Source organism: Engraulis encrasicolus, chromosome 6, assembly GCF_034702125.1.
Source record: "Engraulis encrasicolus isolate BLACKSEA-1 chromosome 6, IST_EnEncr_1.0, whole genome shotgun sequence".
In the NCBI taxonomy this organism is placed as follows: domain Eukaryota; kingdom Metazoa; phylum Chordata; class Actinopteri; order Clupeiformes; family Engraulidae; genus Engraulis; species Engraulis encrasicolus.
Genome location: NC_085862.1, coordinates 20,930,708 through 20,941,330, shown reverse-complemented (window position 1 = coordinate 20,941,330; position 10,623 = coordinate 20,930,708). Strand labels below are relative to the sequence as shown.

General features: G+C 40.3%; 1 protein-coding gene across 1 annotated transcript; it reads right to left on the bottom strand.

The window, feature by feature from the left end:
- Nucleotides 1-4,729: 4,729 nt before the first annotated feature.
- Nucleotides 4,730-6,868, bottom strand: fam43a (family with sequence similarity 43 member A). The gene has a single exon (XM_063200102.1). The coding sequence runs from the start codon at nucleotides 6,706-6,708 to the stop codon at nucleotides 5,659-5,661; it is 1,050 nt and encodes a 349-aa protein (XP_063056172.1). The 5' UTR covers nucleotides 6,709-6,868; the 3' UTR covers nucleotides 4,730-5,658.
- Between the last annotated feature and the right edge of the window lie 3,755 nt (nucleotides 6,869-10,623).

The window sequence follows — 10,623 nt, the reverse complement described above, 5'->3', positions numbered from 1 at the left end:
TATTCTCTCACACAACTTCTAAAACCAATACATTTTATCCCATAATTCTTCTAAAAGTAATTACATAGGTGGTCCTTAATTTTAAAAAAGTATTTTTTAAAATGTTCTCATATTTTTATTTTACAAATAAAGATGAATTTGTAATTAAATAACTAATTTCTAGACGTGGATCGAAAATGGCCCGCATTCATTTCTTATGGAAGTCTTAATCTTTCACTATAATAACTTCCACAATTAATGTATTTCAATAGCTAATGGATTAAAAGTTGTGATTTAGGCTGTTTTTAATGCACAAAATGGGTGTTATTTTTTGTATGTTATATAAATAAACACACAAATAATTTCCCCCATTATTGCAGACATAGCCTAAGTCTGAAGTGTTTCACGTTAGGAACTAAAATATATTTAAAAGGATTCCAGTCAAGAACAGATGAACTGTTTTTTTACCACTGTTGACCACTGCTGACCTATTGGATCTAAGCATTCCAAGTCATGCATATTTGTGTAATAAGAGACGGTGTGATCGGAGGAGCCCAATAGCCTATATCAGGGCATAATTCATGTGCATAATTATTAGGCAACTTTGCTTTCCTATGGGAAAATATGCCACAAAAGACATCTAACAAACTCCAAAAATACTATAAACAATTTTGATGTCTTCCAGAGGGGTGTGGCTGTCTTGAAATATTGGTCCCATCCGTCTAAAGCACTGTTACAAAGCCATCAGTGTCACATGACATGAGCTCACAAAGTCACTACCAGATTTAGAAGAATTGAAGATGAAACTACCACAAAAGTATTACCTGCAGTGCTGTTATATTCCAGAACTGAAACCTACATTGAGTGTCCACAAGAACATTGTATTCAGCACTCAGAGACATGGCCAAGGTAAAACAGGCTGAAACCTGAAGACCACTCAACAAGAAACTTAAGTCAAGACTGGGTCAAGAAATGTCTTTAGACAGTTTTTTTTTTCAATGGTTTTATGAACTAGTGAAGGTGACTGTTAATGGACCAGGTAGATGAGTCTATGGCTAGATCAGCAATGTGCACACTTACATGAGTTCCTGAGTTCCACTCAAATGCCAGCAAAGTACAGCATAAATACCATGGTCTTCAAAAGATGCAAATGTCTTCCTCTCAATGATCCAGCCATGGGCTCATCCACCCTGTCTGTCAAGAGTCACTTTCCCAAGTCCATATAGGCCTAACTTTGAAAACTCTGTCCCCAGGTATTTTTGACCCAGTCTTGACTTAATTAACTTGTCTAGTGTCATCCCTTCTTACCTTGGCCATATCTCTGAGTGCTCAATGCCCTGTTCTTCTGGACACTTGGTGTAGGTTTCTGTTGTGTAATATTATAGGACTGCAGGGTAATACTTTTTTGTAGCTCCACCTTAAATTCTTCTCAATTTTTGGCTGTGACATTTCTTACGAGACTGATGACTTTGTAATGATGCATTTCATAATTCTGTGGTAAAGTGACCAACGTCTAGCCAATTTCACGACAGCCACATCCCTCTAGAAGACTTCAAAATTGTTAATCAACTTTTCAGAGTTTGTTAGATCAATTTTGTGGCCCATTTTCCAAGAAGATAACAAAGTTGCCTAATAATTATGAACACCTGATATAAGGTGTTGGTAACCTTCGACCACAGCCCCATATTATTATACAAATATGCATGGCCTGGAATGCTTAAATCCGGTTTTCAAGTTCATATAGATTCCTGTTGGAAAATAAGCATAAAAAAGACAATATGGTCAAAAAACATGTTTGCCTAATAATTCTGTATATAAAAAATGAATGCGGATCATTTTTGACCCATGTGTGTAAATATCATATAATTGTATAAAAAGATGTCTATTTCAAAGAATAACCATAAAGTATTTGAATTAAGTATTAATGTTGGGAGTTAATACTCCATAAATGACAAAAAGTTGGATTTCTAGTAAAAGAATCAAAATCCTTTCTCAATATGGCTAAGAGACATTAAGCTTGTGATGAAATTACATAGAAAATGAATGCGGGTCTATTTAGACCCATGTGTCTAAATATCATATAGTTATATAAAATGACTTCTATATCAAAGAATAACCATCAAGAATTTAAAATAAGTATTGATGTTGGGAGTTAATACTCCATAAATGATAAAAAGTTGGACTTTTAGTAAAAGAATCAAAATCCTTTTTCAATATGGCTAAGAGACATTAAGCTTGTGATGAAATTACATAGGAAATGAATGCGGGTCTATTTAGACCCATGTTATGCGTTAAAGGGGTAGTAACCAAAAAAGTGTTTTCACGCAAAAAGTTATGATGCATAAAAATGAATTAATTCATCTAAGGGACAAAAACAAGTGAATTGAGGAATTCATGGAGTGCTGAGTAAGAAAATTGTATTCTTACAAAGATATAGAAATTTTAAACTCAGCCGGGTCTATTTAGACCCATGTTATGCGTTAAAGGGTTAAGGGTGCTGACCAAAATGAAAAAAGGTCGCACCATGCATAGGTTTCTTTATTACACAGACGCGATTCGGCGCTCTGCCTTCCTCAGTGTGCTCGCATGGTGCGACCTTTTTTCATTTTTCATGGTATCATTGTTTCTCACACATACTGTATAGTATGTACTGTACAGTACAGTAGAACACTGCTGTGCACTATAGCATGGCACTGTACTGTACTGGATGTATCAAGCTCAGATGCTCTGCAAGAGACCTGGGCACTGGAGAGATGTGATGTGATATCATTGTTCAGCTCCCGTACAAATACTGTAGAGTAGACTGCTGTGCACTATCAACCGTACCATGGGTATCAACTTGAAGGACTTCGCTGATTGTCTTACTGAGAGCCACAACTGATTGTTGATACATGGGCTAGTCACTCTCTTTCTCTCAGACACAGACACACAGACACACAGACACAGACACACACACACACACACACACACACACACACACACACACACACACACACACACACACACACACACACACACACACACACACACACACACACACACACACACACACACACACACACACAGATCCACATGCCTTTGCAATGCAACACGTAGCACGTGGCACGTCAAATGTTGATTATTAGTTGCTTTCAGTCAGAGTCAATCCAATTCCCTGCCGACATCTCACTCCCAGTGCATTAAAGCTCAGTGGATCACTCCCTACAGCCTCTGCCTCAATCTATATTTGCTGCTTCATGATTTTATTCTGAGAGAGAGAGAGAGAGAGAGAGAGAGAGAGAGAGAGAGAGAGAGAGAGAGAGAGAGAGAGAGAGAGAGAGAGAGAGAGAGATGCTGCTTCTGCATATACGCATGAGTGCTGTTTTAAGTAGGATTAACCCCCATGGCGACCCAGGACTGGCCAACACGGTTGCCTGTTATAAAAATGATTGAAAGCATAATCCCTGTCCAATACCCTGGAATGCTCAGCATTTCATTTGCGATGCTTTTCAAGAATAAAGGACTGCAGACGGTAAGGTCAGACATTCCTGTATGTCTAGATGCCAGTTTCGTATCATTTTGTGATGAAAGTTCATAAAACAATATAGCCAATCACAATACATCACATAAAACAAATTAATGTGTAAACCTGAAAGTCCCACATCAGCAAACTAATGTGGATATTCATGCACAGACCATACTGTCAACTTTCTTCTGTCTAAACCCAAAGAGGGTGACTAAACAAAACCTAATTTGAAACAATGATAAGACACAAAGGGGCTTAGAGCGATCAGGAGACTGTGCCTTATGTTACTCATATGTAACCGTCTTTTTACAGGCCTCCCCAAAAAGACCATCAAACAGCTTCAACTTGTACAAAATGCAGCAGCAAGGGTTCTTTCAAAAACAAGGAAGTTCGACCACATTACTCCAATTTTAAGATCGCTGCATTGGCTCCCAGTAAGCTACAGAATAGATTTTAAGGCAATACTTGTGTTGAAATCATTAAATGGAATGGGACCCACATATCTACTGAATATGTTTCAGCTGTATGCACCAACCAGGTCACTAAGGTCAACGGAGAAGAATTTGCTGGTGATTCCAAAAGTCAAAACAAAGTGTGGAGAGGCAGCCTTTTGCTTCTATGCTTCAAAGCTTTGGAACCAGCTTCCAGATGACGTAAAAAAAATGCACCCACTATTGATAGCTTTAAATCTGGACTCAAGACAAAGCTGTTCTCAGATGCTTTCCCCTTTCTTAAATTCTTATTTTTTATTTTTATGTTTATTTTATTTTTTTATTTATTTTATTATTATTATTATCATTTTACCTCATGTTTTATCTTAATGTTTTAAATGTTCTTTGACTCTAATTTATTTCCTTCTTTCTTCCCTGTTTCCTTTCTTTTTGCATTTGTTAATTTTGTGAAGCACATTGAGTTGCACCTGTGTATGAAATGCGCTATACAAATAAACTTGCCTTGCCTTACTCAGGTCCTCATCTGTATCGGGTGAAAATGGATTGAAAACATTTCGTGATAAACACTACCAGCCGTGTTCACATAGTCAAACTTGGAAAGTCAGTTCAGTATGGAACTCTGAGATAAAATGTCACTGGGCATCCCTGTTTTCACTGTGTGCTGTGTGCGAGGCGATCAATAGTCACACACTGTTCTGCACTGTGTTCTGTACTGTGATTGCTCTACATTTGTTTTCCACGACATCACAACATCCAAACATCCAATGACAACCACACTCCAAAAATGTATATTTCCTTGGGTTTTTTATTGGTAGGTAGGTTTTTTCTGAAGTTCAAAGAAACAAACCATTGCCTTTCTTTAAAAAAATGATGAATAGCCTATATTTTGTTTACTATGTACATCTTCATACATCTTTGTTTTTATTCTTTTGCACAGCAAAGATAATGGCATGTATGTTTATGAGAACATTTAAAGAACACACTATGTACAAAATAGTGAATACATAATACTCAGTTGAATTCCACAACAGTGCAAAAATAATTCAGAAAAAGAAACAAAAATGGAACGTCCTGTCAGGAGATTAGCCTACATGTCTTGCTTCTGAGAGTAGTGTTTTAACGCACTAACACCAATCAGGACAGATTTTTTCTTTCTTTTCTTCAACATAGCATTTCCCCAGGAAAACATGTTAGGTAAACAGGCTCACGTGAACACCTCTTAAACCGTGGTCTGGCTGAGAGGATAAGCTTGGTGCCTAAGCACCTTAGTGTTCATCATTGTCAGGATTTTAAGGACATAGTGTTGGAATTGATTTTACAAATGAAAATGAAAAGTGGCACGGTCGTAATCTGACAAACTGTCAGTCATAACACGTCACTTTTGGTGTAGCACTTTTTCCTGTTGTCCTTGTCCAATTCTACACAGCTTTAGTTCAAAATATTGACATCTCTGATTCATATGGGGGCCAGCATAAATTATGTGTGGTGATAGGAAAGCCTCATTCACAAAACAACAATAAAAAAGGTAATTGTGTTGGGTTTCTGTTCATGTCCACATTCCACACAACTCCTAAACAAAACTCAAATCCTTTCAAGTCAGATGGACGAGGAGGCACAATACTACAGGCATACACGGCTCCTTCAAACAGCACAGTGTCGAATGAACATGAGATCACAGGAAATCAAATGTAGCAGTCCATTTTGGCCAAGAGCAGTTTCCCCTCAACCAATCTCCAGCATTTTCCCTTCGTTGAAGCCATTGGTGAGCGTGATTGCTTCTTGGTTGCTTTCTATTGACGACTCGCTCCCCGTGCTCTCGCCCGACAGCAAACGGGTAACCCGCAAGTCCGATTTTAGAGTCTGCACATCGTTTCCGATACTCATCTCTCCCAGGTCGTTGATGATCTGGGACAGCTCCTGTTTTCCATTGCAAGTGTCTGAATCCAGTATATCCTCGCACTCAAAGTGCATGGACTTCTCCTCCTCTTCCTCCCCGATCAAGTCCTCCGTTATCGACCCAAGTTTGGGTGCGCTCCTGCTGCGCTCCACGGGAGGCTTGTAGTAACACTGTCCATTCAGAAGCTTTCGCAGGGGCACAAGTGGAATAGTTTGCTCGCCTATCAGCTGTTGTTGCTGATGCCTGGCATCGTCCCTTCGTTTAAGTCTTTTGAATTCTGCGAGGGCCGTGGATGAGGTCTGGTACAGGAGCAGTGCCATGGCCTTTGCCTTTTCGGGTTTGGACACCAGCACGGCGTGACACCTCAGCATCACAGCTTTGTGCTTCATCTCATGCCTGTATATCCACGCAAAGATCTTGGGTAGCCGGGGGTCGGCAACACAGTAGGTGATTCGATGCAATAAATACAAGTGTCCAGGTCGCCTCGCCTTGTCATCTACGTGTACCATCCGGATGCCCTGCGAGCTGATGGTCAGTTTCATTTTGGTGCCATTCTTGCCCATCTCGCTCTTACCCCAGATCTTGCTCACGGCCACGTCCGTGCAGCCCTCTCCTTTGGACTGGATGGTCGTAGCATTTCCCAGATAGAGGACCGTGTAAGTGGGGTCCTCGCTGGTTATCTTCACCTTTTTCCTTTTCGACTTGAACATGCTTCCTACCCTGTTCAATGCACTCTCCGGGCAGGACTTGGCGAAGGAGGTCAGTGCGGAGTAGTTCAAACTCACTGCATAGCCCTTCTGCTTCGACTGCTTATCGTCCTCGATCAGATCGAACTTGTTCTTCTTCCAAGGCAGCATTATCTGATTGGTTTGCATTCAGAACAGTATAATCTAAAACTAATGTAGAACTGCTAAAAGACGTACTTGTCATTTACGAGCTTGGGCTATTCGAGTAAACTAACTGGAAGAGTTATAATCACTTTTCTTATAACGTTCCCGTGTATCCGTGTTCTGCGTCTATCCCCATGGTTCAGGAGCGTAGTACCCAAAGTGATTGTACATCGCCAGAGGATGTCTGACTTTAATATATATCGGACGGAACCATTGCGCAAAGGGGTGCGCGCAATGGTACGTTTGGAATGCACCATGTGGTGTACTATGCTCCAGTTAGACTGTCGGCCCATTTCTTTTGCGCCTAGGCTTTCTGGCTGTGCAAGAAGTGGCCAGTTTTTAAGCTTATAAGAGATCAATAGTGAAAACGCCAATGTAATAAAAAACAGAACAACAACAACAACAACAACACAACTTTTTAAGGGGATCTACGTAAACATCCACTCATGAATCAACAATTCCCTGCGTAAATACATGACTGTCCAGAACCCACAAAACTAATATTTAATTAGGCCTACATGTTCTACAAGGATGAACGAGATCATTTGCGTATTTGCTCTATACGACATAGGTCAGAGGATAGGTTTGGGTAGACAAGAGTGTGTGGTCCGACTGATATGGTGTTGGTTGTCTGTATGGCAAAGAGCATATTTCTCAAGCACGGTCTATGGGAATTTACTGTTCAATGTCGCCACCTATGGAGCAAACTAAACGTTTCTGTGTGAGATGATAATTAAACCTGACTTAACAACAGTAAGCATTTCATTGCAAACTGAACGTGGTAGCAAGCAGGGTTTGGGAAATATATTGCTTAAGTAGGCCTATTATATCTTACCCATATTTATATGGCAATGCATTAAAATCACAAACTATGTAGGTCCTATTTCAAAAGACCACCTGGGAATCTCCCATTGTCATTGTTACAACTCTACACAGCATTGCTCACTGCACACAGCAAAATTGCATTTATACCTCATCCGTGCAAAGGGGCAGGACCAAAATCGTCCCCCAAGGGAGCAATGTGGATGTTACCATGCTCTGGGTACCTTAGTCATGGAGGAGGACCAGTTCTCTCCCCCATCCTCCTCTGTGACTCAAGTACCTTGAACATTCATACTGAAATTGTTCCTTTCATATTTTCTGCAGTGAATATGTAGTCAGAGTGTATTATTCAACACCCTCAAGTTGTCTTTGGCAAACCAAAAAAATATGTGCTTGACTTGTGATTGATTTACACTGCTCCAAAAAAGGTTAATAAAGCAAGGTGACACTAAAACAACACAGTGCAACTTCAGGGTGATCACACCCAACCCTGTCACACCTCTCTTCAATCAGCTTGTCCAGTTACAAAGCAAGACTGATTGTGTGGTAGCACTGCTCACCCAAGATGACACATCGGATGCAAACTGTGGCGAGGAGATAGGCTGTCTACAGAATCCAGAGTGTTGAGGACATAATAGGAGAAAGGGCTGTACACCAAGAGACAGGGCTATAGGGTTCCCACAGCAGGATACATACTCCACAGGATACATTTCAAGACTATTTAATTTGTTTTTAATTCCCTACACAAGCTGGTACACTCTTACCTATGTGATCTTTTACAAATTCACACTCCCTCTAGTGACGCCCCCCTCGAGACTAAAAAGTAGAGGACCTTTGCAGTCATTCTCCCCAAACTGTGGAATGCGCTTCCTATTCACATCCGCCCGCCTTGGCTATTTCTAAAACTGGTCGAAAAACTCATTTATATGCCCAGGCTTTCAGTTATGTCAAATCTTACGTTTTGTCCACGTTAACCATCTGGGCCTTTTAAATCATTTTAGTTTATTAGTTTATTTATATCTCATTTTAATGCCCCCCTCTCGTGATTTATGTCCTTAACTGCATTGTTTTTGTTTACCTTTGTGTTTTATGGTTGCCCTCAAGGCATACTGTATTGTCTGTGTGCTTCATGGTGCGCTCAAGTCTCATTTAGGCCTACTTGTCAGCACTTCGGTCAGCTGCCTTTGATGCTTTTTTTTTACAGTGTGTTATAAATAGACTTTGTCTTGGCTTTGACTTTGACTTAAGATTGGCAAATTAGCCAAATTCTCTCCAGACAGCATCTCATATTAGCTCTTATATTTTTCCTTTGTCTGTGTACTGACACTGTTGGTTTGAATTCAATGGTGACCTGAACTGACATGTGGAGAAAATGTTAATATCTGCGCTGTCAATGTCAATGTCACCTCACAATCTAATGCTTGCCGCTCAAATCTCAAGTCTGGTTATTGTTTTGTGTCTGTCTGTGTGCCTCAAGTGGATCTGGAACAAGTGTTATAATATAGTAATATAGTTGTATAGTAGTTAATTTATAAAACTATTATTATTATACCATACTATTGTAATAATACTACATTATAATATTATAATACCATCATACTATTATTCTATGTTATTCTATGTTATTCTATTCTATTCTACTCTAGTGGCGTCCTCTGTCTTTGCAGATGATCTCCGTTACACCGGTGCTGGTGCCATAGACCCAGGATGGGAGTGAGTTTTGGGGGGGGGAGGTGAGTGTAATGGATGCCGACTAGCAGAGTTCAGCAGAACGTAAGTAAGCCTCCCTCCCGAAGCCTCATACAGTATCGGTAGTGCTGTACTATCTGTCTGGCCCTTAGCTTAGCGGTATTGTCCTGTGCCTCCCATGCCCGAGCTGGAGCATTGACATCACAGGATCACCTCAGTTACACTGAGCACATAGGCCTACTAACACAAAATGACAAGGCTGGGGTGAGTTTCTCAAAAGAGAAGTTGTTAGCCTGTTAGCAACTTCGGTAGTTGACAATGGGGAAATGCATTGAAAACAGCAAAGTAGCTAATGTAGTAAGCAACTTTGGTTTTGAGAAATTCACCCCTGGATAGTAACACAAGTTTGTTCAGTGCAGTAATAGCTGAGGGAACAAAACTTTTTTAAGTGTGCTTTTTTCCAGTTCAGGGCCTTATGGCATCCAGAGGGTTTAAAAAAAAAAAAAAAACTGAAATTGGATAATTGTATGAGATGCTCAGAAGACTGTTGGGCCCTGGGTTCCTTGTAATGCATGGCTGAATGCATGTGGCTGAAGTGTGTCAGCAGTTTCTGAGTGATGAAGGATTTCTTGCTATATTGGTTGGCCTATCAAGACCTGAATACAATTGAGCGTAACTGGGACATCAAGTTTCATTCCATACATCAACGGCATGTTGCACCACAGACTGACTGAAAGTGAAAGTGAAAGCCCACCTGGGAAACTCCAACTCCCGTTGTCATTGTGACACAGCACTCCGCAGCACACAAGTGTTAACTGCACACTGCACACAACAAAATTGCAGTTTATGCCTCACCCGTGCAAGGGGGCAGCCCCCAATGGCAAAGTGCAGCCGGGCGGTACCATGCTCAGGGTACCTCAGTCATGGAGGAGGATGGAAGAGAGCACTGGTTAATTACTCCCCTCACCAACCTGGCGGGTCAGGAGTCAAACCGGCAACCTTTGAGCTACAAGTCTGATGCCCTATCGCTTACCCATGACTGCCCAAAACTTGACTGATGACTATATCAGGAGACTATATCATCAGGACCTTGTCCATGTGTTGTCGGAGCCTCATTTTGAGTTGTCCACGGAATTTTAATAATCAGCCTTTATTCTGAGATTTTGAGTGGTGCATTGCAAAAGATTTAATTTAAAATTTTACATTTATCATGTTATGAGATTTTTTTCTCAACAAATTAAACTATGTAGATAGTTAATATTTTTCAAATTTAGCATTTTGTTATTGATATATGAGAGTTAGAGTTTTCTTTTTTTCCTTAATTTATTTTTTGAGCAGTGTTTATTTGATCGGAACGAATGACAGTCACGGTTTGTGTGTAGGAGGAGG

Coding starts and splice junctions, on each gene's coding strand:
- fam43a (XM_063200102.1), bottom strand. CDS start 6,708: ATGCAAACCAATCAGATAATGCTGCCTTGGAAGAAGAACAAGTTCGAT.